Raw genomic sequence first — 27,826 nt, 5'->3', positions numbered from 1 at the left:
GTACTGTTGGTTGATTCACAGCTCACTGCTCATATTATCATATATCTGTATACCCATATGCGTTCTGCTCAGAGAGAACATCAACAGTACTGAATTTGTGCATTAAAGTAAGCATACATGCACATAAAGTAATCGTTTGTAAGGGCGTGCTTCCTTTTCTGATGTGTATCAAAATCAAGGCAGCATCTTTCCAGGCCACCCTTTTCTGTGTTTGCGTGATGCAACATGTTTGTGTGGCCTTCGGGGAAAATGGCCAGGATGAAAGGAGTTATGACCAATTTAAAGTCTATGATCAGCCCTTGAGCTAAACGATTTAGATACAGTTGTATTTTTGAAGGGATCTGTGTACAGAATCTGTATAAAGGCTATTAGTGAAAGTAATGTGTATCAATGGCAGAGCCACAAGCCTCTTAGGGCAAAACCGCTCGTAAACCCTCGATACGCTTTATTACTTTTAAACTTGTAACTTTTTTTAATAACTTTTAAAAGTTAAAGAACCAGATACATTATACCTCCTCCAGAGCTGAGGATCTCAGCTAGCATGAACGAAAAAGCAGTATTTTGGCAGGGCGGATTCCTAACAAGGAGGAAGTCATTAATCTGAGCATTTAAGCATGTCAGTCCAGTTCCTTAGTTTTCCTGCAATTTTGAAAGAGAGTCCCCTGTAGATTTTTAACTCATGATAGTTAACTCATGTATTTTGTCTACTGGAAAAAGAGTGTAGAGTACAAAACAAGTGATTTATACAAGGCTTAAGGTGTCAGATGAATGTAGTTTCATCTGCAAATAGGATGAGCTTGTTCAAAGTCTTACTCATCTCTTTTTCATCAATGTCGTTTTGTTAAACTCAGAAGGGTCAAGACCAAGCTTTTAAATGACCTTAACCCTTCCCATACTTGATTATTAGTAGGGCTGTCACGATTACTTGATTTAATTTGATTACTCGATTAAAAGTACAAAATTTTAGAATCCACAAATGAAAAATGAGACGGAAGTGACGCAGTCCACGGACGCGGGTCCGAACGCATAACGACAAGAGGTGTCAGCTGTGTGAGAGCACTTCACTTTAGATTTAACAAAACAATGGAGTTATCTGTTGACATCCAGTTTTTACAGACCCGCTGGACTCAGCACGGTAGTTCACTAGGTAGACGGCATGCGATTTGCTATGCTGCGTCTAGATGCGGAAGAGAAGTTGAGCCCTTCATTGCCGTGTGGGACACTCAGAACTCACAAAAAACATTGAAATGCTCTCTAAACCCATTTATCTACACAATCATTTGCAATGTGGGTTTTTATGAAGAAACATTAAATAATGTAATGAAAAAGACTTCTGTCGAACTTGATTAACGTTACACATGCAGTGACAGATGCACTTTCTGTTCAATAAATCTGACTGAATCCAGACGATCTAAGAAGGTTATTTTAAGCAAACTGTGGTTTGAGTTCAATTCTGTGTAAATGAATTACCATTTGAATGTAAATGCGATCTTCCTCCTCGTGTAAATTAGATTTCATGATGATAAAGTTTGTAATAGTTCACAATGTTTGACTTCTGATAAATATTTTATAGTTTATGGCCATTATCACAGATAAAACTCAGTGTGGGAATCCATAGAACTTTATTTACTGAATAAAGCTGCAGCTCTATTTGCTTTCAGTCAAAGCTCAGTTTGAGTCTGTCATTTGTTAAAGCCACCCGGATGCGCATCTCGTGCCCCGCAGACACAACATGAAATAAGCTTACCTGAGGGAGTAGCGGGTGGCTAGTCTTCAAAATGATTAACAGTGTTTACTCAAGAAGTAACCGACTGTCCTGATGCTTAAGGGCATTTTACATGATACGTGGCAAGTGATTATCTTTAACGCAACAAGGCCCGTAACTGCTGCAGCTCAGCGCAAGAGAGTGAAAACATGTATCTCTGAATAACGTGATTACTGTAAACATTGTATTCTGTGTTGCATGTAAGTGATAGTTAAACAAATTAAAACAACAACAACCAAATAAAATGGCTTTTATATCTCCATAAAATTGTTTAAATATAACTTGTCCTCAATAAATGAGATTGGTGGGCAGAACTAGTTAATGAGAAAGGTAGAAAAAAAAAGTCGGGCACACCTGGCGTACCCAATGTCTGTCAGCTGGAAATATATACATTTTTATATTATAGATCTGCTTTGGGTGTTTTTTGTTTTGAGTAAGATATCGTTTGCACAATTGTTTTGTTGTTATTATCGTCCAAATGTAGAGTACAATCAAAATTTAGGCTAATATACACATTTTAGCCAAACGTGACTTCACCTCAACATTATGCAATCTGAGTTATTAAATAATTTTTCAATTACTCGACTAATCATCAGAATAATCATAATATTTACTCGATTATAATAATCGACAGTGACAGCCCTAATTATTAGTGTTATTTGATAAGACAAGCATCAAATTTACTATTACTCACACTAAGTGTTAGTTACTTGAACACGCTTGAAACCATACTACCGACATGAATTATATAGGGTATTTCAATTTGTGAAGCTTGTTGAAAAAAGGTTTGACATTACTTTTCAAAGCAACTGGACTTAAGATTTCCACCTGACGTTGTTAAAACGACTGAAAAAAATCTCATAGACTTATATTGATGATGGGACCCGAGCCATAAGGGACCAGAATATTATATACATTATATACATGTATACATTACGTTATAAATTTGGAGGATTAGAACACCTTGTCAGGCGCGATTCATGAGGGATGCCCCGATACAAAAGTTGTGTGCTGATACCGATATCTGATTATTTAGAATGACTTCTGCCAATACTGATACCGATATCTGATTAATTAGAATGACTTCTGCCAATACTGATACCGATATCTGATTAATTAGAATGACTTCTGCCGATACTGATACCGATATCTGATTATTTAGAATGACTTCTGCCGATAATGATACAGATATCTGATTATTTAGAATGACTTCTGCTGATACTGATACCGATATCTGATTATTTAGAATGACTTCTGCCGATACTGATACCGATATCTGATTATTTAGAATGACTTCTGCCGATAATGATACAGATATCTGATTATTTAGAATGACTTCTGCTGATACCGATATCTGATTATTTAGAATGACTTCTGCCGATACCGATATCTGATTATTTAGAATGACTTCTGCCGATACTGATACCGATATCTGATTATTAAGAATGACTTCTCCGATACTGATACCAATACAGATACCGATATCTAATTATTGAGAATGACTTCTGCCGATACTGATACCGATATCTGATTATTTAGAATGACTTCTGCCGATACTGATACCGATATCTGATTATTTAGAATGACTTCTGCCGATACATATACAGATATCTGATTATTTAGAATGACTTATGCCGATACTGATACCGATATCTGATTATTTAGAATGACTTCTGCCAATACTGATACCGATATCTGATTATTGAGAATGACTTCTGCTGATACATATACAGATATCTGATTATTTAGAATGACTTATGCCGATACTGATACCGATATCTGATTATTTAGAATGACTTCTGCCAATACTGATACCGATATCTGATTATTGAGAATGACTTCTGCCGATACTGATACCGATATCTGATTATTTAGAATGACTTCTCCCGATACAGATACAGATATCTGATTAATTAGAATGACTTATGCCGATACTGATACAAATATCTAATTATTTAGAATGACTTCTGCCGATACAGATACAGAATTCTGATTAATTAGAATGACTTCTGCCGATACAGATACAGAATTCTGATTAATTAGAATGACTTCTGCCGATACAGATACAGAATTCTGATTAATTAGAATGACTTCTGCCGATACTGATACAGATATCTAATTATTTAGAATGATTTCTGCCAATACTGATACCGATATCTGATTATTTAGATTAACTTCTGCTGATACTGATAGTTTGGTGGTTCTGCTTTTTTATGCTTCCTTGTTTTAAATCACTGATATTTAATTACACTTTAAAAGAAAGTGACATAATAACTTTATTGTCTATGTCTTTACATGTCTTCCATGTTTCAGAGTAACTGGTCTCAGTTATAAACAAAAAAATGTAATGAATTCTGAATAGCCTCTTGTTAGGCTCACATAAAATTGGTAATTGTTTTAATGTTTTTAACTCACATGAACTGAATTCTGAATGACGAAGCCTGTCCTTTTTAAGCTGAAGCATATTCCTTGCTGTGTCGAGCTTTAAAGGTGCTGTAAGCGATTTTTTTCATGGAAAAGTATGCAAAAAAACGTCCTACTCCCTTAAAGATATTAATGAAATAAGTGTCCTGAGATATCTCACCGTTCTCTGTGACAGCCGTAGACTTTGTAAACAGCAAACAAAAATGTGTCCGAACCACGGACATAGACGCTTTTCACCTGTCAATAATTTTGCTCATTCAAATAGTGTTGTATTTGAAGTGAATCATTGAGGCTGTGATTCATAATGTTTGTCAGTTGAGGGCGCTATTGTGCCACTGTTGAATTTGAAAGCCACAGGAACAAACAATGTTGCTCTTTTGCCTGGTTTTTGTTTCAAAATTATCTTTGGAGGGTGGGGTTGTGGATTGAGGGGGCGTGGCTAATCCAATGGCTCAGTCATGTGAAAGCTACAAAATGCTAAAATCACTTACAGCACCTTTAAGGTGAGTAATCAATGCAGTTAAAAGATTTAACAATTGTTCCACCTCATGAAATTCTAGCAGTGTGAAGCTTACAATTTGTCAGTCTGCTGTCAGTATTGTGGTCCAATTCTAAAGTAAGAGACATTTGTTTCACATTCAACTTGAGTTGTAGGCTAATTGTCTGACACATTTTTCCACCCCCTTTTGATTGACAGGAAATAGTTGGCCCCTGATCATCGGCTATTTTTAAACAATCGGCTGATACCAATGATCGGTGCATTGCTAGTTTTTTTATTTGGTAATTTGAATTATTTAGAGGCAAACTAGAGTTAGAGGATGTTCAGGTCATTGTTATGACGTTGTTCATAAGATTAGGCTACACTCAAGCAGAGCGATCCAGCTTCAAGTTGCACCAGGATTTATAGGAGGCTCTTTGCTTTCCCGTATTCACTGGAGAGACACATTCAGACAAGTAAGAGTAGTACTGGGCTCTCTCTGTGCAGTCTGTGGTTTTGGCTTTGCCCGGAGGCTGGGATAATGGCTCCCAGTGTCTGGAGAGATTAAAGGCCAGAGCTGCATTGTTCACATGCCTCGAGATTAGTTTCCAAGGAAACGGATTGCAGTTGCCATGTGAACACAAGGCCTGGAATTAGGATTGCGTTATTTATTTATTTATTTTACAGGCCATATTTTTCATCCCTGCGATTTTGTTTGTTTTCCCTGTTGAAACTGTCTTTTGAATTTGGCTTGTTGTAAATTCTAAACCTATTTACAAGTTTATAGCATATTAGTTTAGAGTTCAACATGGCTGAAATTGAGATTGGAGTTGAAGTCGGGATGTCTGTCGTGGGGGATGGCTAAAGTATGCTTCCAAGGAGAACAAATTAAGGATGAAAGGTTTTAAGGCAATAATCTGAGCCAGCTTTAATTGGTTGACAAAGGCTTATTATAATTAGCGACTTTCACATGTGTGTGACGGATTTCACTGTATTAGCACAGAGGAGGGTATTACTATCACTTTCAAAAGCTTCTTATAGGTTTTTCCATCCTTCAATACATTTTGAACAGCTAAAATATTTTCAGAAATTAATGGGGAACATGAAACCTACTCCCTACTTTATATTAATTATAACACTACCAATTGCAATTAGCTGATATTGCATTCTCATTATTTTGTGGTCTCTACTAACAATACAATTACAAAAGTGTACTGCAACAGCTAAAAGTTATTTTCTTTTATGTGCCATTAACTTAAAGTGTATTCTGTAGGCATGTGCACAAGTACCTGAGTTCTCGAGTATGTCCTCGAGCAATGATTGATAATGAAAACACAGTAATTGTATGTCTTTTCTACCAATGTGATCTCATAAGTATTCATAGGTATTCTTATGTAAACTGTGGTTCTAGCACCCGTACATGTGCTTACATTTGCATAGACACTGAAACGTACAATACTGACATATTGACAGTATTTAAAATGCAAATCATTTTACATATGAACAACTTTAGAGACAAACAAATGTTTATGAATCCTTATTGAATTCATGGAATGAATCGTTTGTTTTTATTTTATTTATAATCAGTGAGATTAATTAAATGTCCAATGCCATCACGTTAATTCAGCGTAGTTGACACATGTATCTAGTTTGACATTATTATGGTTTCATTCTGTTATGTGTGATTTCTGGTGTTATATTCAACTCATTTCAAAGGACTCCATCACTTTAACCAAGACTTTACTTTAAAATGTTGCATTTTTAAAAAATTGACTAATCGTTTAATCATTACTAAATCATTCAGGTTTTTTTTTTTTTTTGCCACGGGAAATGTTTACGTTTCAGATGCTGTCAATACATCCATATTGTACGTTTTAGCGTCTTTTTTTTTAAATATAATTTTTTTTGTTACGTACAAATACTTATGAATAATAATGAGCTCAAGCTGTACATTTTTAAAATGGATACTTTGCAGTCCGATTGGTTTGTGCTTAACCCTCTGTTTGGAGAGGATTTCAGGTCATACACACAGAACTTGTTCTTGCATTCAAAAACAGCTAGACGTAGCGCAGCTGATGGAATTTAATGGAACAGAATGTAGGGGTCTTAAAGGGAAAGATCACGCTACGGCTAACAATTTAAAATTCGAAATTGGAATTTTCGTAGAAATTAAGATTAAAAATGCACATTCGAATGCGAAAACTGTGCATTTGAATTTTGGATGTGTGCCAAGCACCGAAGATGACTTCAGACTGATAGCATTCTTGCACTAAAAAAGGCTAGACACGGGGCAAAAATGACAGTCTTACAGAACACAGGTGGCTCTAGACTTTATAGGATTAAGTTCTTTTTAACTTGACATAGCATCTAAAAATCACAGTGCTCCTGCACGAGATGCTGAATAAACAAAGAAACAAAGTGAAAAGATCAACAATGTTTGTCTAGTGCATGTTTACATAAAACAACACAATAAACTGGATGGTTGCAAAAACGTTTAGTGTGAACAGCCACTTAGGTGCAATGGGTTTAAAAATGCTTTGTCAGGAAAGGAGTTCAGTTTAGACTGGTGGTGGCGTAGTGGGCTAAAGCACTGAACTGGTAAGCGGAAGGTTCCGGTTCAATCCCCTGGCGCCACCACCATTGTGTCCTTGAGCAAGGCACTAAATTCCAGGTTGCTCCAGGGGGATTGTCCCTGTAATAAGTGCACTGTAAGTTGCTTTTGATAAAAGCATCTGCCAAATGCAGATCTTCGCGTTCTGTTCCATTCTGTTGTGCAGATTCTGTTTGTTTGAACAGCCCCTGGGCTGAGAGTCACCGCAGAGTTTAGCCAAATACCACAACTATTTGGGAATATTGCTATCGTACATACAGCTCTAATGAATGAAAAACACTGTGGTATCACCATTATTATGACGCTTGAGTCCGTGTAGAACTGTGGCATCAGTGGAACACCAGGTTTAAGGGATAGTTCACCCAAAAATGAAAATGCGTTCATCATTTACTCACCCTCATGCCATCCCAGATGTGTATGACTTTCTTTCTTCTGCTAAACACAAACGAAGATTTTCAGCTCTGTTGGTCCTTACAATGTAAGTGAATGGGGACCAAAACTTTGAAGCTCCAAAACCACATAAAGTCAGCATAAATGTGTTCCATAAGTCTCCAGTGGTTAAATCCATGTCTTCAGAAGTGATATGATAGGTGTGGATGAGAAACAGATCAATATTTTAGTTCTTTTTTTACTATAAATTATCCTTCCTGCCCAGTAGGTGGTGATATTTCTCATCCACACCTATCATATGGCTTCTGAAGTTATAGATTTAACCACTGGAGTCATACAGATTACTTTTATGCTGCCTTTATGTGCTTTCAGGCCTTCAAAGTATTGGCCACTGTTCACTTGCATTGTATGGACCTAAAGAGCTGAGATATTTTTCTAAAAATCTTTGTTTGTGTTCTGCGGAAGAAAGAAAGTCATACACATCTGGGATGGCATGAGGGTGAGTAAAAACTGAATTTTCATTTTTGTGTGAACTATCCCTTTAACATGTCTATTAAAGCACCTCAACCCAGTTCACAGCCCTAGTTCCTTCAAAATTAAAATGATGTCATAATTTGTAAAAGTTGACAGCACTTTTGGTGCGAGATCCTGAAAAAACAGCACGGCGCAATGCAAAGACGTGTGAAAGACAAAAAAATATTGTAGATATGAAGACTCAAATACTGAACTTATTTATCTGTTGCATACTCAAACAATCCAATATTCTGTTCAGTGTTTTTGAAATGAACTAGCTAGCAGAGACTATGCCAGCAGAGGCACTTATTCAACAAAAAATAAAACTCAGCGTCAGTGTGCTAAAGCATTCTCCTTTCTACTTCTTTGCCTGCAGAAGTATGGCACAGATACGAAAGCTGGGCTGTGATGGGATGAGGACAAACTCTCGGCCAGAGCTCAAAGTTCCACAAGTATCAGCCAGACAAGAGATCCTCACCAGCCTTGTGTCTGCTCTGGACTCTGTGGTAAGACTGCAGTCTGAGTTTACCGATACTGACAGTGTTTATGCAGCATTTTGTTGGTGGATGACTTGAAGAGGAATGTGTTTGCAGTGCTCTGCCATGTCTAAACTGAATGCTGAGGTGGCCTGTATCACAGTGCATGAGGACAGTGTCATTGCCATGGGAACAGAGAAGGGAAGAATCTTCCTTAACTCCAGAAAGGAAATCCAGACAGACTTCCACAAGTTCTGCAGTGAGTCAGTTGCTTGCATTTCTAAAGAACGGTAGAATACGTAAAATGTCTCACTATGTTGAGGTTCTTAATAAGGTAAATAATAACTCTTTGAGGATATCTCACTACATCTCAATATATACAAATCTGTGAAGTTTTGCACTGCTCTATTGACAGTCTTGTTCACTGCCGAGGTTTTCTTACATGAAGACCTACAAAGTATGTAATATGCTAGGGGTGGGTATGACCAAAATCTTATATCACTAATAAATATTATAACAAGTTAAGGCTATATATATATACAGTATATATAGCTCTGGAAAACAAATAAGGGACCACTGCAAAATGATCAGTTTCTCTGGATTTACTATTTATAGGTCTGTGTTTGTGTAAAATTAACATTTTTGTTTTATTCTATAAAGTACTGACAACATTTCTCCCAAATTCCAAATAAAATGATTGTCATTAAGAGCATTTATTTGCAGAAAATGACAACTGGTCAAAATAACAAAAAAGATGCAGTGTTTTTAGACCTCGAATAATGCGAAGAAAACAAGTTCATATTCATTTTTAAACAACACAATTCTAATGTTTAACTTCAGAAATCAATATTTGGTGGAATAACCCTGATTTTCAATCACAGCTTTCATGCGTCTTGGCATGCTCTCCACCAGTCTTTCACATTGCTGTTGGGTGACTTCATGCCACTCCTGGTGCAAAAATTCAAGCAGCTCAGCTTTGTTTGATGGCTTGTGGCCATCCATCTTCCTCTTGATCACATTCCAGAGGTTTTCAATGGAGTTCAGGTCTGGAGATTGGGTTGGAGACAGGGTCTTGATCCGGTGGTCCTACATTCACACCTTGATTGACCTGGCTGTGTGGCATGGAGCATTGTCCTGCTGGAAAAACCATTCCTCAGAGTTGTGGAACATTTTCTGAGCAGAAGGAATCAAGTTTTCTTCCAGGATAACCTTGTACGTGACTTGATTCAAGCGTCCTTCACAAAGACGAATCTGCCCGATTCCAGCCTTGCTGAAGCACCCCCAGATCATCTCCAATAGTAAAATGAATATGAACTTGTTTTCTTTGCATTATTCGAGGTCTGAAAACACTGCATCTTTTTTGTTATTTTGACCAGTTGTCATTTTCTGCAAATAAATGCTCTAAATGACAATATTTGTATTTGGAATTTGGGAGAAATATTGTCAGTACTTTATAGAATAAAACCAAAATGTTCATTTTACTCAAACACATACCTATAAATAGTAAATTCACAGACATGCATGCGCACTGGGCAAGGTCACTTGGAATCAAATAATAAGTTATTTGCATTAATGCACTAACAAGGTGGCAACACTCACATTTGAGCCATTGCTGTCATGAAGAAGCGTTAGAAGAAATGTAATCGCCGGCAAACAACAAGGAGACGAATGTGGAAACATCAACAGTGGATGTGAACATCAAGAATGCGTGTGTGAGAAGGTCAGGAGAGAACTGCATTTGTATTACTCCAGTCTGAAGGAATATAAAGACATATTTATGGGTCTAAACTCCTGAGGAGAAATAGTCCAGTATCTCATAGAAGTTGCAGCGCATATGAAGAATATAGTCATATGAAGTACACTTTGACAGGCTCGCGTTCGACTGTAAGCAGAAGCTAAGCGTTCTCGTCAAAACTGAAGTATACTTTGGGCTTTAGTCGCAGTCACCATCCACTGTCACTGCATCTTATTTTTTTCTCCATACAATGAAAGTAAATGGTGACTGAAACTAACATTCTATTGGAAATAGCTGATTTATTTGTGCAGATTTTGGAAATACAGTTTGATACAAAGACAAGATTATTGATTTGATTTGTTCATCAGTATGGATTGGTTTACCAATTCTCAGCTACATGTTAAAGTTAATAAAAGTGTGCAGGAATTCCCTGCATTAAGAATGTGGAATATCCTGGTAAAATTGTGTGCAGTACCCGCAAATTTCAGGCCCTAACGATGTTTTCAAAATCAATGCAATGAATCATTTTTATTTACCAATCAACTTCATACAAAGTGCATTAAACATGAAAAAAAAATCTCAATCAATGTTTGGTGTGACCAACATTTGCCTTTAAAAGAGCACCAATTCTCCTGGGTACACTTGTACACAGTTTTTCAAGATTGTTTCAAGCGTCTTGGAGAAGTTGCCACAGTTCTGTGAATTTATCTCTTCATGTAATCCCAGACTGACTCAGTGATGTTGAGATTTGAGCTCTGTGGAGACCATACCATCTGTTGAAGGACTCCTTGTTCTACTTCTATTCTTTTCTGTTTGCAAAAGCAATGTTTGAGAATCTAAAATTGACATTTCCTATGGACACATTTTAAGACAAATGTTTTTTATTTTTTTATTTTCATCAATATGCATTGTACTATGCATATTGATGAAAATAAAAAAATCTGGTATCAATGCAAGCAGTTAAACTAATATTCTAAAGCTTAGTTCAGTTAATACTATCAGTGTTCCATCGTTTCCAATTGTTGCGTCCCACTCTGTATTTACACATTAATGCATGTTTTTTTTTTTATTGCTCTCACGTGTAAATGATGTGAAGCAGTCCTGATAGCCATGTGGCTACATCTGCCGTGATATAAGCGGTATAGCTGGACCTCTACAGGTTGACACATTTCTACTGTCCACGGTATAAACTGTCACAATACACATATAATAGGACAAGTGTATATGGGCTGGTTGTGCTGTTTCCTCAGAAGTAACAGATTTATTATCCACAGAAGTGTCCTGTCTGCAAGCGTTGACCTCTGTGAACTCCCATGCCAAAGTTCCTGATGTGGACTGCAACAGGACTGGCAAAGACTGTGGGCAGCAGGGCAGACCGAGAGCCTTAACAGACACTCACTCCAACATCTTCGTCCTGAGGAAGATGGTGGAGGAGGTGTTCAGCGTGCTTTATAGTAAGAACCAAACAGCCTCTCATTATTTTTTAAGGCTTTCTTTATGTTCATATGGGCAAATTATATGATATTTGGCTAAAAAGCAAAAACGTTGTTTATCCCATGTAATGTGTTTCAGGTGAGGCTGTTGGGAAGAGCAGCCTGGTCCATGTGCCTTATGACTGGATTCTCAAAGATCCTAGCTCAGTGGTTGTGTACGGCCTGCCTGATGGTGTAACTTTGAGAAAGCCTTCTGAATACGACACCAAGACCTTAATGAAGATCTTAGAACAGAGCAATCGAATCCGCTTCATAGTCAAAAGGTCAGTCTTTTCGATTATTCTTGATAATAGCAACATTGGGGACTCCTGAACAATACTGAAGCCCTGTTCTAGGGATGGGTCAGTATGATCAATTAGTCGACTTATTGTCAAGCAACGGACTAAAACACCGCTTTTGTAAAACAATTACTGTCGCCTGCATTCAGCAATTATTAAACATAATCCGTAAATCTCTTATTTTTGAGGACTATAATAGTTTTGTGCAATGAAAGGTAATAGTTATTTAGCCTATTTATTTGTTGAATATCTGTCTGTTATAGTGCTTTCATTCAGGTGTGCAAACGTTTTTTTCTGAGAATAGTACAAATTCACTTTGGACTTTGCGTTAGTGTGAATTTTTGGGTTTGTCTTTAAAAAAATATATTTGCAAACTTTTGACCTGTTTATTCAGAGTTGAAATGAACAGGCCAGAACTTTACCAAATTTAGACATATTTGTATAAATCACCAGTAATAAGCCACATAACCACATTAACATGACCAAAGACCAAATTCTTTCTGTTTTGTTAATAGAACACCAGAGGAACCCTCACGGGATGCCAAATCCTGTCCGGAAGTCAGCCATCACTCTTTAACCTCAAAGAGCGCAAGCAACCATGCCTCTGTCAAACCCTCCATGCAGGAAGTGTCTGCTTGCAACTCTGTGCTCTCCAGCTTCCTGTACGGCATGCCCATGTCCTCCCAGCCCCACCCAGACAGCAAGCTGGACCTAAAGCCCACATCCCTGCACAGCTTAGGTAAAGAGCGACTGGGCATGTGGGCATCTGCTGATGAGAAAGCAGTGCAGGCCAAGGAATGTGCTGACAATGGTAAGAACCTCCTGTTGTTGCAGGTGGAAAGATCTAGATTGTGCTTTTCTATATGGCATATTAGAATACGTTTAGCTTGTAGTAGCATATGTATCTTTGTAGAAATAGTGATGCACACAATGCTCTTATATTATCTAATCTGTCATATACATGCCTACTCCTAAAATTAGAAAAAATTAACTTTTAGCAGATATCAAAATTTTAAATGTGCAATCTTTTTCTCCCGGGAAAACATGCAACACATTTTTTTTATTCAATCAAATGCTCTCTAAAATTAGAATGCCCCTTCCTGCGGACCAGCAAGTAGCAGTCATGGTTCATGGCTATGATGAAACTAAAGTCTATTGGCCATTTAAAAAAGGAACAAGCCCTTTGATATGTCCCACCCCAACTTCCTATTTCAGTAGGAAATATCAGCGATCATCGGTGCGTTTCATGGGGTCTTTAACCCTAGAACGCGTATATGGGTCAACAATTGCATGGCTGTCTAATTTTTGACTAATTTTTACATGAAGTTGTCTTTTGATCTGCCATTTCAGGTTTTTCTCAGTTATGCTGTCTTTGATCATGTGAACTGACTTTTTAACATTTAGTTTAACTTTTTAAAATTATAAGAGAATTTGAATTACTGTATGTTTACTATGGTGTTCAATGTATTTAACACTGGTATTACTTTTGTAATAAATTAATTGCTTTCAGTTCCCATTTGTTATGTTATTAAATATACAGTATGTTAAATACCATTTTCACGCTCATATTTTTGTGTCATATGCAACTATAGCAAATTTTCATGCAGCCGAGTCCCCATGGAGTAACCTGAGGTTAGATGCCTAGTTCACAGCAAGGGCACAATGGTAATGGTGAGAATTCTGCGGTGTGACCTTTGAGTCATCTTGGCTGAACAGCCACTTCTAGAGAGAGTAGCCACAGTACTAAATCGTCTCCATTTATAGGCAATTTGTATAACTGTGGACAGATGAATATCTAAGCTCTTAGAGGTAATTTTGTAACCCTTTCGAGCTTTATGCAAAGCAACAATTCTTGATCGTAGGTCTTCGAAGATCTCTTTTTTGTGAGGCATGTTCCATGTCAGCAGATGCTTCTTGTGAATAGCAAACTATTGTTTGATTGATTTTTATAAGTCACGGTAGCTCTAACCCACACCTCTAATCTCGTTTCATTAATTTGATGCCAGGTTTACCAACTCCTGACTCTGATTAGATTTTGTTGATATCATTAGCCTAGGGGTTCACTTACTTATTTCAACCTACACTGTGATTGTTTGAATGATGTATTCAATATGAACAAGAACAATACAATCATTTGTGTGTTAGTTAAAACAGATTGTGTCTGTTCATTATTGTAACTTAGATGAAGATCAAACCAGAATTTAAGACAAATTTATACATAAATGCAGGTATTTCCAAAGGGTTCACATACTTTTTCTTTCCACTGTATGTATATGCATGTGTTTGTTTGGGTAGGGTTGTTGAGACATTTCATATTTTACCACCAAAAATGGAAATTATACAGTCTTTTTTACACATTCACCCAAAAGTCCTACTCCATTTTCAATATGTGTGAAACTCTTCAGAATTGAAAAGATATATTAACCATTTTATATTTTTAATTATTAATACAGTTATCATTAGAGTTAATTTTCCTTGGAAAAATAAGTAGATTTATAAAGAATAAGCATCCAGATTTACCTGGGTCTTTTTTTACCTATATATGCATTTATGGGTGCTAAGGTTGCATATGCGTTAAGATAAACGATATCATGCACGTTGGTGGGTCGTTTTTTTATATACTTGTCTCTGAGCCTATAGTCCTGACTGTGTGTGTGTCTCTTCCAGGCGAGCGAATAGGGCTGGCAGGGGATCTCGCCCAAAGCCCAACCAGCATCCATGTCTCCAAGCGCCTTCTGTTCTCCATAGTGCATGAAAAATCAGGTGGGCGACAGACTGTACACACTATTACAGCGTCTGCCCAAGGACAGGCTAGGCTTCATTTCAGAGGCTTTTATGTGATCTCAAGCAAATGTGCATAATGGAACTAGAACAGGATGCAGGGGATGTTTCCTCCCATTAAGCAAAGGGTCTTATGAGTATGCAAGATTTGAAGATAAATCCTCTAAATGTTGCTATGCTTATGTAATTTTAATGTCTACATCCAGAACGCACGGCTACACAAGTACATTTAAAAACTCTCAGTCATTGGAAATGCTAAACACATTATTTGGATATCAGACCTATTTGTTTAGTTGTAGATAGATGTTAGATTTAGAGGTAGGCAGATGAGATAAAACTGATCTTGGCGTTGTGGTAGAAATGGGAGTTTGGCCAGGTCACCTGGGCTACCAGCATCTGTTCCCCTGAAAACATCAGCATGAGACCTTCAGGCTCTGCAGAGTGTCAGGACCTGCCTTAAATGACTAAAATAACAACAGAGGACAAAAACTCAATGTCTACAAATGCATTTTAAAAACAGATTTGGGATAAGGATATCATTACTTGCACAGGGAACTTGCTGGAGCAGTGTTTCCTACAGGAGTTTGTTTTTGCGGCGAGAAGGCACACTTTTAAATAAAGTACCAATTATTAAAAATAAATTCAGAAACTCATATGAACATACACATTTACATTTTAAATAGGCTTGAAAAAAGTACACGTAACACAAATGGTTCCATTTCTAGTGAGTTTTCTAGCTAGTGAGTATCTGAGCCTGTTCCACAAGGTAGTGAGTGTGACCGATTCAGACTGGTGATTCCTGTGTTTAATTCAGCCTGATTCGCCAGTCTGTCCAGCTGATTCATTAAAAGAAAAACACACAAATTGAGCGAATCTGGACAGCACTTTGTGCTGTATATTACTTTGTGTGTGCAGTCAGCGAGAACAATGCAATATAAATGATTGTACTATTTATTAAAGTCAACACAGCTTATTATGAATAGTGGTGCAGGAAGCACTGTGTTAAACAATTGACATTTACATGATTTTTTATTTGTGTGCACAGAAAAATGGGACTCGTTCATCAGGGAGACTGAGGATATCAACACCCTTCGAGAGTGTGTTCAGATCCTCTTCAACAGCAGATATGGTGAGCCAAACCGGCAATGCAGAATTCACAAATACATAGTATACGATAAAAACATGCATACAAATGATAAAAAGCCAAGATGCCCATGGCTGATTCATCATAATGTATTTATTTCAGCTGAGGCATTAGGCCTGGATCACATGGTTCCTGTGCCATACCGGAAGATCGCCTGTGATCCGGAAGCAGTCGAGATCATTGGAATTCCAGACAAGATTCCCTTCAAGAGGCCATGTACTTATGGAGTGCCTAAACTTAAACAGATCCTGGAGGAAAGGCATGCAGTCCGCTTTGTTGTCAAAAGGTGACTCCATCTCAACATACTCCTAATGGAGAAGGAATATTGGCCTAACTGGATTTTCTCCTTTTTTGACTTTGCTGCTCAAATAATAATATAGCCTGTAGTCAAAGTCAAAACCTACAGTACATTTCTGGTGTAGTAAAACAGAAACTGTCTGGTGCTGGTTTGATTTGCAGCCCTTCCAATTTTTGCACGTGACGGCGATGTCAAAGAACCTTTAATTTTTTTGTCACATAATTAACTGTGTGGCTCATTGAAAATGAATCCAGACATTGGTACTGGGTATACTGAGTTTTTAATTTGCTTTATCAGAAAAAAAGACTGTCTAGCCGTCTTTGCCATCCGGCAGAGCAGCACTAGGCATCCAAAGTTGAGCGCCATGCTGCTCGGACATGCGCCGTAGATAGTATTTCAGCATTTCAATATGTTTCAAGTGGGCTCATAAAAACTAATAATTTCTTTTTTTTTTCCTTAGAATGTTTGATGAACGCATTTTTACAGGTATGTTTAGCTGCACTTTCCTTATTGCTCTTATTACATGGTAACAACATTGTAATAACACAAAACAGATAAGTTTTTTTTTACCCTCTCTGCACTGTAAAATAGGTTATTTTAAGGTTCCATTTGTTAACATTAGTTAACAACAATAGTTCCATGAACTATCAGTGAACATGAACTTTTACAGCATTTATTATTATTGGATAATGTAAATTTCAACATATACTAATACATTTTTAAAATCAAAAGTTGTAGATGTTAACATTAGTTAAAGGGATAGTTCACCATTTACTCACCCTCATGTCATCCCGGATATGTGCGACTTACTTTCTTCTGCTGAACACAAATTAAGATTTTAAAAGAATATTTCAGCTCTGTAGCAAGCTGTACAATGCAAGCAAATAGCTGCCAATATTTTGAAGCTCCAAAAATCACATATGTCCTCATAAAAGTAGTCCACATGACTCCACTGGTTAAATCCATGTCTTCAGAAGCAATCTGATAGGTGCGGGTGAGAAACAGATCAATATTTTAGTCAATTGTTACTATAAATTATCCTCCCTGTTCAGTCGATCTCTACTTTAACTTTCACCTTCGCATTCTTCTTCTTGTGTTTTTGGTGAATCACATTCTTCATGCATACGCCCCCTACTGGGCAGGGAGAATTTCTAGCAAAAAAGGACTTAAATATTGATTTGTTTCTCACCCACACCTATCATATCACTACTGAAGACATAGATTTAACTACTGGAGTCTTATGAATTACTTTTATGCTGCCTTTATGTGCTTTTTGGAGCATCAAAATTTTGGCACCCATTCACTTGCATTGTACTGACCTACAGAGCTGAAATATTCTTCTAAAAATCTTCATTTGTGTTCTGCAGAAGATAAGTCATACATATCTGGGATGGCATGAGGGTGAGTAAATGATAATTTAAATGAGAATTTTCATTTCTGGGTGAACTCTTCCTTTAATGCACTAACATGAACTAACAGTGAACAACTGTATTTTTATTAACTAACATTGACAAAGATTAATAAATGCTGTAAAAATATATTGTTCATTGTTAGTTTATGATACCTAATGCAGTAACTCATTTTAACGAATGGAACCTTATTGTAAAGTGTAACCGAAATGTCTTGGTGATGTAACCTTCCGGAGGCCCACCACCAAGTCTAGTTAAAAGTTGAAATTTTGTTTGTATATTTAGTTTGGAATAATGTTTTATTATTATTTATTTTAAAAATAAGCAGTAAAACTATTTTGTTTTAAAATATTAATATCTGAAAAACTTTTGGTCCACCAAATTAAAGTCAGGTGATATAACCAACATGCAGGTATAGAGATTCTGTTGTCATGAGACAAAAAAAAAAAAGTATTAAACGAAGATCCCTTTAGAAACTCATGACTGTGTGTGTGTGAAGTTTAAAAAAAATACCTAATATTTTGAAATTTTTATAAAAAGGCACATTTTTGTTCAGGTCAAATGGAGTAACAATAGAAAAACATTCTCAAACATTGCATGATATTTGTAAAAAAAAAAAAAAAAAAAAAAAAAAATATATATATATATATATACACTATATTGCCAAAAGTATTCGCTCACCCATCCAAATAATTGAATTCAGGTGTTACAATCACTTCCATGGCCACAGGTGTATAAAATGAAGCACCTAGGCATGCAGACTGCTTCTACAAACATATGTGAAAGAATGGGCCGCTCTCAGGAGCTCAGTGAATTCCAGCGTGGTACTGTGATAGGATGCAACCTGTGCGACAAGTCCAGTCGTGAAATTTCCTCGCTACTAAATATTCCACAGTCAACTGTCAGTGGTATTATAACAAAGTGGAAGCGATTGGGAATGACAGCAACTCAGCCACGAAGTGGTAGGCCACGTAAAATGACAGAGCGGGGTCAGCGGATGCTGAGGCGCATAGTGCGCAGAGGTCACCAACTTTCTGCAGAGTCAGTCGCTACAGACCTCCAAAGTTCATGTGGCCTTCAGATTAGCTCAAGAACAGTGTGTAGAGAGCTTCATGGAATGGGTTTCCATGGCCAAGCAGCTGCATCCAAGCCATACATCACCAAGTGCAATGCAAAGCGTCGGATGCAGTGGTGTAAAGCACGCCGCCACTGGACTCTAGAGCAGTGGAGACGCGTTCTCTGGAGTGACGAATCACGCTTCTCCATCTGGCAATCTGATGGACGAGTCTGGGTTTGGCGGTTGCCAGGAGAACGGTACTTGTCTGACTGCATTGTGCCAACTGTGAAGTTTGGTGGAGGGGGGATTATGGTGTGGGGTTGTTTTTCAGGAGCTGGGCTTGGCCCCTTAATTCCAGTGAAAGGAACTCTGAATGCTTCAGCATACCAAGAGATTTTGGACAATTCCATGCTCCCAACTTTGTGGGAACAGTTTGGGGATGGCCCCTTCCTGTTCCAACATGACTGCGCACCAGTGCACAAAGCAAGGTCCATAAAGACATGGATGAGCGAGTTTGGTGTGGAAGAACTTGACTGGCCTGCACAGAGTCCTGACCTCAACCCGATAGAGCACCTTTGGGATGAATTAGAGCGAAGACTGTGAGCCAGGCCTTCTCGTCCAACATCAGTGTCTGACCTCACAAATGCGCTTCTGGAAGAATGGTCAAAAATTCCCATAAACACACTCCTAAACCTTGTGGAAAGCCTTCCCAGAAGAGTTGAAGCTGTTATAGCTGCAAAGGGTGGGCCGACGTCATATTAAACCCTATGGATTAAGAATGGGATGTCACTTAAGTTCATATGCGTCTAAAGGCAGATGAGCGAATACTTTTGGCAATATAGTGTATATATATATATATATATATATATATATATTTATATATTTAAGTCCTTTTTATATATGTATATATATATATTCTGCAATATTAAATAATATTGTATCTTTTTTTTTTTTTATTTTTTTTTTTTTTTTGTGAGGCTTTTTTACAGTGTGAGGCAGTGCAGTATTCTGTTGGGATGTGTGCATTGTTTTGAACTTTTCTTATTTTTTTGTAAGCTGCTGGTAATGTTGCTAAGGAGGAAGGCAAACAGGTTGGTGCCACCCCTGAGGACGGTTTTCCAGATGGACTCAGGGTGCCAGGCTCTTCCCTAGAGCTGGTCAGCAACACCCACAGTAGCAGGTATTCCCTAAATTCCCTTTAGTACCCACCACAACAAAATTGCTATGTCAGTATTTCCATACTGTTATTACACAACTCTCTGGAACACTTAATTCTGATTGGTCAATTGCAGCATTCTGTGGTCAAATATTTTTGTATAATAACCACTAAATTGGCTGGCTGTACATTATACCTAATACACTGTAGTGTGGATTTGTAGTTTCCTGCAATTAAAGAGTAGAAAGGTAATTAGCAATAATGCATGGGACAAAAATATACTGTATACGGCCTTTTCCTTTGCATTTTTGCTTACAAAATCTTTCGCAAATGTCTTCGTTGCAGATCGACTAGCTCCTGTGTCAGTCCTTTGGCTGAGTGTGAAGCAGGTAGATTTGCGAAATCGCACACTCATCTGTAGCTTTATGATTATATAACTTTTTCTAAGTGTAAACCTAAAAATAATACAATATGTTTTGTTTTTCAGGGCCATCTGGGGACTGTCTACTTTTGAAAAAGATCAAAACTGAACCCTCAGATGGTGAAATCATCCAGGTGACAGTGCCAGGTACGGTCTCCCCAGTCCCACCATAAAGCTTATGCTGTATGCTTTGATATTTTGCTTATTACTGCAAGTTTTGCTCTCTTTTTAAAGTCATCGTTTGTTAAAAACTAAAGTCAGTGCAGAAATGTCGAGAATTTAATTCATTCCTAATGTCAGCATGAAATCCCTGTTGGTCTGCTAGGTGGGAAAGCATTAGCGTATTTCACTTACTCTCAGAGAGGAAGTTTGTCTTTGAAAGTTGCCTTCGGATTTAAAATGGTGTGGTCTCATTTTCCACCCCACTGTGCTGTGATCTGTGCCTTTGAGGACTGGCAGGACATTTTTCATTACATAGCACATTCATTTGACAATACTTGTGAAGGGATACCTTCTGCAATACTGAGCTCAAGTGCTTTAAAAGTGTTGACAGAAACATAATTCTGGTGAAATGTGACATTTCACCTCCTTACCTACATTATTTCCCTCTGAATATTCTGTTTTCTCTCTCATCTCCTTTTCTCAGAGTCCACTGCTGCTACAGAGGAGCCGAGTGAGCCTCCAGCTGAGCGGGTGACCCCTGACCTCTGCCGTCCTTTGGAGCCTGTAGCAGGTAAAGGCATCCTGGCCTTTTTCATGTAGCTCCTCCTGAAGGACTTGCCTTAAAGGGGGGGATCCCAAACATATGACATTGTAAAGCCAAAACAGGGGTACTCAAGAGGTGGACCGAAGGAAAATTCAATCCGGACCGAGATCTAAATCTTTGTGCTAGTTATCTGACACCTGACCAAGTGATGGTGTAAGCATATGCTTATGTGTATATATGCGTGCGGAGCAGGAATAAAGCGCGCTTAGTGCTAGAGAGAAATATTTCTCTCTAGAGTGGGAATAAAGCGCGTCCAGCACTACGCGATTATTCCCTAGCGCTGAACACACTTTTATTCCTGCTCTCCACGCGTTGCCTCTCTTCCCGCTAAAGAGGCGCAGCATAAAGCCTAATTTACTGTACGTAGTTGCAGGCTCGGTTATTTTAACAACATTATCAGAGACAACGCTGCAGATACTGACATCTTTCGCTTAAACAGTGCAGAAAACAAAAACGGAGCAAAGTGAAACTCTCTTCATCTGACTGATATGTGAGTCAGACGGTTCAGCTAAGCCAGGTCTGTGTCGGGACAAGTTAAAGTGGCGCCTTTAGACAATATAATTTTTTCTGTCTAAATTTAGCTTTATTAAACAGCATGTTATGAGCCTTTCATAATAAACAAACAGATTTTTGTTCTAATTTTGTGAAAATGAATCAGATGTCATCATGGCATGGGTGGCAAGGAAAGCCTATTTACACTTAAATTAAGCTAACAGTATTGTAATGCTTCACTGTTGTTATGTACATTTTTTGTTTGTTAGCAGATTCTTCACTTTAAGGAAAATATAAAAACGGTCCATTCAGACGTTTACATTTTTATAATAAAAAATAAAAAAATTCAGGGGACACCCCTGAACCCCCATACATTCCCATATATTCTGACTGTAAAAATATTTAAACACAAAAACAGGACTGCTGTCATTCAGCTTCAAAATGAACTGTTGATCTTATGTTTTAATATTCATATCCAAGTGCCCCCGACTGATGAAGTCTTGATTAAATATTTTAATCTTTTGGTAGAAGATTCCTCAGACCCCACTACTTTAGCTGTCTCTGGGCCCTCAATGTCCTCATCCCTGCCCAAGAGACTATTTTGACTGTTTAGGAATTACTTGTTTTTTTAATTTATTTTTTACTAAGTACTATTGCTGCCAATGTGGCAAGTTATAAAAACTATATAATTTCATAGCTATATGACACTGTGTAAGCTACGTATTATCCGGATCTTTGCTGGGAAGGAAATGTAGAGACCGGACCTCTTGGAACTTTAATTGAGTACCCCTGCTCTAAAATAACCCTCTCTAATGGATTCCTTCAGTTACAAATCCCTCAGTCGTTCTACCAGCTTTTAGTGCCTGTAGAAGTTTTATATGTACATATGCTGTCATTCCAATTGACCCTCCACTAAGCCCCGCCTTAAAGCGTTTCTAACCAATCCTATCTTAGCAACTGTTGTCGTCTGCTATTTCTCTGACGAGCGCTTGCTTTTTTCCAACAAGAGTCTACAAGAGTGATGTGTGTTAGAGTAGTTTTACGTGGAATTTTATAGAAATTATCCCAAAAATGTAAAAACGTTGTTGCTGGGTCACTTGTAATAGTGACACGAGGTACACTTAGAGAGGATAAATCTTTGTTTTATCTTTCTTTTTTAAAATCTTTAAATAAATCTTGAGAAGAGCATGCTATCAATTAAACATTGTCAGTCCTCATTCCCAAATGAACATGAATAACATCAGCAAGGACACCTATATTTGCTCCAAGATAATTAAAGCTTATAACTTAAGGTTAATAATTAATTTATGTATTGATTCAGGTCTTAGTAAAAGTGATAGTAAATAAAGAGTTCACAGCGTCATAGTGAGTGTGTTATGAGATGTTATGAGCAGTTCTGTTCACTTCCACTAATGTTATCAGGTGTGTAATCGCTATCAAATGACGCTTTTCTCTTTTCAAGTGACTGTGAAAATTGTTTCTGATTCACAATCTCCACAGTTCTCAGTCAAATTACTGTGTAATTGAACAATTTCTTCAACAACAACAAAAACTCAGATAAATATGCCTTACAATGTCACTCTTCATTCCAGCCCACATAAGAATATTTTCAATTCCATTTATGAGAATATATTGCCAAAAACCGCACCGTTCATGGCACTCTCCCATTCATTTCTATGGGAAGTTCTGCAAAGCTTGTCAGAGCAAGCAACGGTAACCAAGAGGGGCGGAGCTTAGCTAAGGGTAAATTAACAGTCAAGTCCATTCTTGTAAGAGACCTCATTTCATTGAGCAATTGCTCAACACAAGCCTATTGAGTGCTGTTTTAGCCTCTCAAATACCTTTTCTTGAACAATAATAATGTATGGTAGAAAGAACTTTATTCACATTAAGGATGGAGAATCCATGTCCTAAATCTCTTTAAAGGAATTGAACACAAGCACGAACCTTTGTGAAGAACCAAACAAGACAGCAACATTGTATGAGATTTACAAAAGCCATTTAGCCAGTGTTAATAACAAAAAACAGAATGAATTGTGGTAAGATATAAGTTTTACATTACTTTCTTTCTCTCCAAACCCAAAAAAACAAGACTTACCCCAACAGTAGTCCCAGCCCATGCCAAATACAGTGTGAAAACCAAACCTGTTCCCCGTGGTGTGCTAGTTCTACCCCTAAAATAAACCAACATCCACTAGAACTACCCAAATAGACCCTCAGTCCTAGCCCCTAATATTTACTGTAGGATTATACTGTGAGTTTATTTGAACACTCAACCACTGTGGTGTGCATATTTTTTTTAAATTATTTTTCCCCTTTTTCTCCCAATTTGGAATGCCCAATTCCCAATGCGCTCTAAGTCCTCGTGGTCGCGGGTGGCGGAGGACGAAGCCCAGTTGCCTCCGTGTCTGAGATCGTCAACCCATGCATCTGATCACGTGGCTTGTTGAGCGCGTTGCCACGGAGACATAGCGCGTGTGGAGGCTTCACACCATCCACTGCGGCAACCATGCTCAACTCACCACGCGCCCCACCGAGAACTAACCACATTATAGCGACCACGAGAAGGTTACCCCATGTGACTCTACCCTCCCTAGCAACCGGGCCAATTTGGTTGCTTAGGAGACCTGGCTGGAGTCACTTAGCACGCCCTGGGATTCGAATTAGCGAACTAGCGAACTCCAGGGGTAGTAGCCAGCGTATTTTACCACTGAGCTACCCAGGCCCCCGTGGTGTGCATATTTAATTGATTTCAAGATTTTTCAACGGGGTTCCCATGGGCATGAAAAACCTAGTTATGGAAAACCAGTTTTCCAATCACGTTTCTCAGGTCTGTAAAAATGTTACAAGGAATGGGATTTTCTAGAGTAAATATATGCATTTTTCTAGTTATGCTCAACTCTGATTATTATTATTTAATTTCTTGTGATGTGCTGTCTGATTTGTGAGCGAACTGTTCTTTTGAGTCGTCTCAAATCTGAATCAAAATGAATCCTTCTCCAGTAAGTCACAAACAACTAGAAAAGTCATGTAAATTAATTTGTCAAGTATGGGAACCCTGTTTTAAACAAAAAGTATTCATTTATTGTTATTAAATACTTTTTGTAAACATTTGATTTCAAGATTTGATTTAAACAAATAGTTTAAGACTTTAACTTGGATTAATGTTTTTTATATAACATTACTGGTTGAAACCTGGTGTTGTTGAAGTGTTCGTATCGACTCACAGTTTGAGCATTTTGACTCATAATTAATGACACTCGATTTGTTATGTTGAAGTTTGCATACACACATGGTCACTGGAGTAAAGCACAGGTGAGTTGAATCATCCAAACATCTCCAGTAAAGCGTGTGGAATACACATGTTCTTAAACAAATCAAACACATAGGAATACTACCCACACACTACACAGATGCTGATGTTATATTCTGTTTGTTTCTCTGCAGAAGATTTGGCACCAAAGTCTACACCGCAAGGGCTCAAGAGAGCTGTTGAAGGTAAAACTCCATTTTTAAAGATCACTCAAGGTTGTCTTCAGATATTATGGGCTGTTGGTGTGATTATTGTCCTTTTTCCCAGAAGATATCGGAGAGATGATCCTTCAACTGAGAAAGCAAGTGGATAGTCTTTTCAGCTCCAAGTACAGTGAGTCATTGACTTACTCACCGTACAATCAACTGTAGCAAATACCTGCAAATCTGCCAGTTCAATTTATTCAACATATCAGTTATGTGCAGATTTCATAAAAGTTTGTCATATTGAGTCACATTCTCTCTCTCTCTCTCTCTCTCATACTAGGTGAGGCTCTTGGTCTGCCTGAGCCTGCTAAAGTGCCATACTCCAAGTTTCAGATGTATCCAGATGATCTTTATGTCACAGGGTTACCAGAAGGGATGACATTTCGAAGACCAAACTGTTTTGGGGCAGTTAAACTCCGGAAGATTCTTGCTGCCAGTAGTCAGATTAAGTTCGTCATAAAGAGGTGGGTAAATTACAAGCATATTCCAGGTTAATTACAGTTTAAAGGTGAAATGCATCATTTCTGTACCACTAAAAAATTATTTCAAACTCCCCACGTTCTCCATTGGTAATACAAACAGATAGTCCCGCCCTAATCTCAAGCAATTGTTTTAGCCAGTGTTGCTGTGGTGGGCTGGTCAGGTTACCCACACAAACAGATTTTTCGGGGAAATCAACCTACGAATGAATTACTCAGTTGTCCCTGAAAATACAGCTGGGATAGGAGAAAGTATTTTAACAATGCAAAAAAATTGCATGTATCACCTTCAAGCTCTACATATGCTGTTGATTATCACAGATGATTTTTTAAACTTTAAACTCCACCCACAGGTCTTGGTAACACATAATAGGGCTGTCAATTGGGCAGAGAAACTAAATTCTAATTTTTACCTTAAATATTTAAAGATTCGAATTAAATTTGAATTTTAAAGTCAGCTGATTTTTAAATTGACGTTGTTTCCTTAGTCCACAAGAGGGTGCAAAGAATACATAAACCATACAGCACCTAGTCATATTATTGAACTAGTGTGCATAAAATAAATAAATAAAAAGTCAAAAGTAAAACGAGGGGGGTAAATGCTTCAATAGATAGTTCACATGGTGTTACACTTATACTACAGTATACTTCCCCAGACTCACGCTTAATAATAACAGCAAAATACTGCATTGATTTGTATTCATTGCAGTTGTATGTAGAGTAGCAGTATTCCCAGATAGCAGTGGTATTTGGCTGAACTCGGTGGTGAAGCTGCTCAGACTATGAGCCCAGGCCAGGGGCTGTTCAAACAGTCGGAACACAACAGACTGGAACTGATCGCGAGGTTGAATTCCTTTCCTTACAAAGCGTTTAAAAGCCCATTGCTTAATCTGAGAAATGCTTATAAGAGAGCAAGATGCAATGGCCAAATACCTCCACCTACTGTAAGGGGCTGTTCACACCAAAAGCTTTTGCAACCATCCATTCACTGACATGCCCAGAACGGGGGCAGCATGGGCGCAAGCCCCTGCCCCTTTCGTTCACAAATCTAAAGGTGCCCTTTTGTCTGTCCAGACAAAGGGGAGAAATTTGAATAATTAAATTAAAATAGTTAAATAAAACAAAATTAAAATCTCGTCATTATCTCACAATAACAGTAATAATGTGTTATTATGAGAATTCTTTTCTTTGGAAATCGTGGGCGTATTAAAGAAAATTAAGTGGAGGTGCCTTTATGAGCGTGCGCTACAGCAGATGGGGGGCGGATTCCGATCGCAAGTGGTCCTCCCTGTGCCCTATACTCACTCCGAACTGCAGAGCCCTTGAAGTGGGTGCTCGGAAAGAAACATGACATTATTAAGTTCATCAAAAGAATATTACTCGATTGCTACCACATTTCCGACATCACGTACTACTAGTGTAGACAGATTTTTATTATAAAAAAATCCTCAGTGATGTGGACACCGAGGAACTTGAAGCTGCTGACTCTCTCCACTGGTGCTCTATTGATGGTGATGGGGCTGTGTTCTCTTTCTCTTCTCCTGAAGTCCACCACAAGCTCCTTGGTCTTGCTGACGTTGAGGGAGAGGTTGTGCTTCTGACACCAGTGTGTCAGAGTGTGCACCTCCTCTCTGTAGGCTGTTTCATCATTGTCAGTGATCAGACCTACCACCGTCGTATCATCAGCAAACTTAATGATGGCACTGGAGCTGTGTGTTGACACACAGTCATGTGTGTACAAGGAATACAGGAGTGGGCTGAGAACACAGCCCTGTGGGGCTCCAGTGTTGAGGGTCAGTGATGAGGAGATGTTACTTCAATCACTATTTCAGTGTGCTACTGCTATTTAATAACCCGCAAACAAGTCATAAAAGACAAAGAAAGCGTGGATGAAAAGGCACACTGTTTCTCCCAGATGAAGCAAAAACGCAACATTTCCAGCAGAATTCTCCATTTTTGTTCAGTGTCAGAAGTGTGTTTCTCATCTTTTCCCTGCATGTTGATATCAGACACACTGAAGGCCCCAATATACTTCCAGAGAAGTTCTTCTTTGCTCTTTGTTCAGGGGTAAGAAGAAGTTCGAAACAGTCAGGTAACAGTATACTGCCACTCCATTAGGCGTTTAGAAGTACATTTAAATA

The 27,826-nt window shown here is 38.1% G+C and overlaps 1 protein-coding gene across 7 annotated transcripts in view; it reads left to right on the top strand.

The window, feature by feature from the left end:
- Positions 1-27,826, top strand: part of LOC127425661 (general transcription factor II-I repeat domain-containing protein 1-like) — a 36,408-nt gene that overhangs the window by 1,486 nt on the left and 7,096 nt on the right. For 4 of the 7 annotated variants that reach the window (XM_051671876.1, XM_051671904.1, XM_051671863.1 and 1 more), the window contains exons 2-17: positions 8,558-8,687; positions 8,775-8,916; positions 11,667-11,846; positions 11,965-12,148; positions 12,679-12,974; positions 14,831-14,926; positions 15,990-16,073; positions 16,191-16,374; positions 16,847-16,872; positions 19,909-20,032; positions 20,354-20,397; positions 20,496-20,576; positions 21,076-21,162; positions 25,135-25,185; positions 25,268-25,333; positions 25,487-25,670. In XM_051671876.1, the coding sequence (XP_051527836.1) occupies positions 8,562-8,687; positions 8,775-8,916; positions 11,667-11,846; positions 11,965-12,148; positions 12,679-12,974; positions 14,831-14,926; positions 15,990-16,073; positions 16,191-16,374; positions 16,847-16,872; positions 19,909-20,032; positions 20,354-20,397; positions 20,496-20,576; positions 21,076-21,162; positions 25,135-25,185; positions 25,268-25,333; positions 25,487-25,670 (1,955 nt within the window). In that variant the 5' untranslated portion in view covers positions 8,558-8,561. The remainder of the gene's footprint in view (positions 1-8,557; positions 8,688-8,774; positions 8,917-11,666; positions 11,847-11,964; positions 12,149-12,678; positions 12,975-14,830; positions 14,927-15,989; positions 16,074-16,190; positions 16,375-16,846; positions 16,873-19,908; positions 20,033-20,353; positions 20,398-20,495; positions 20,577-21,075; positions 21,163-25,134; positions 25,186-25,267; positions 25,334-25,486; positions 25,671-27,826) is intronic. The other 3 variants (XM_051671911.1, XM_051671894.1, XM_051671885.1) reach the window with 3 other exon arrangements.

This window comes from Myxocyprinus asiaticus, chromosome 3 (assembly GCF_019703515.2).
Source record: "Myxocyprinus asiaticus isolate MX2 ecotype Aquarium Trade chromosome 3, UBuf_Myxa_2, whole genome shotgun sequence".
In the NCBI taxonomy this organism is placed as follows: domain Eukaryota; kingdom Metazoa; phylum Chordata; class Actinopteri; order Cypriniformes; family Catostomidae; genus Myxocyprinus; species Myxocyprinus asiaticus.
Note: the sequence above shows the minus strand (reverse complement) of the source record. Positions and strands in the feature narration are given on the sequence as shown.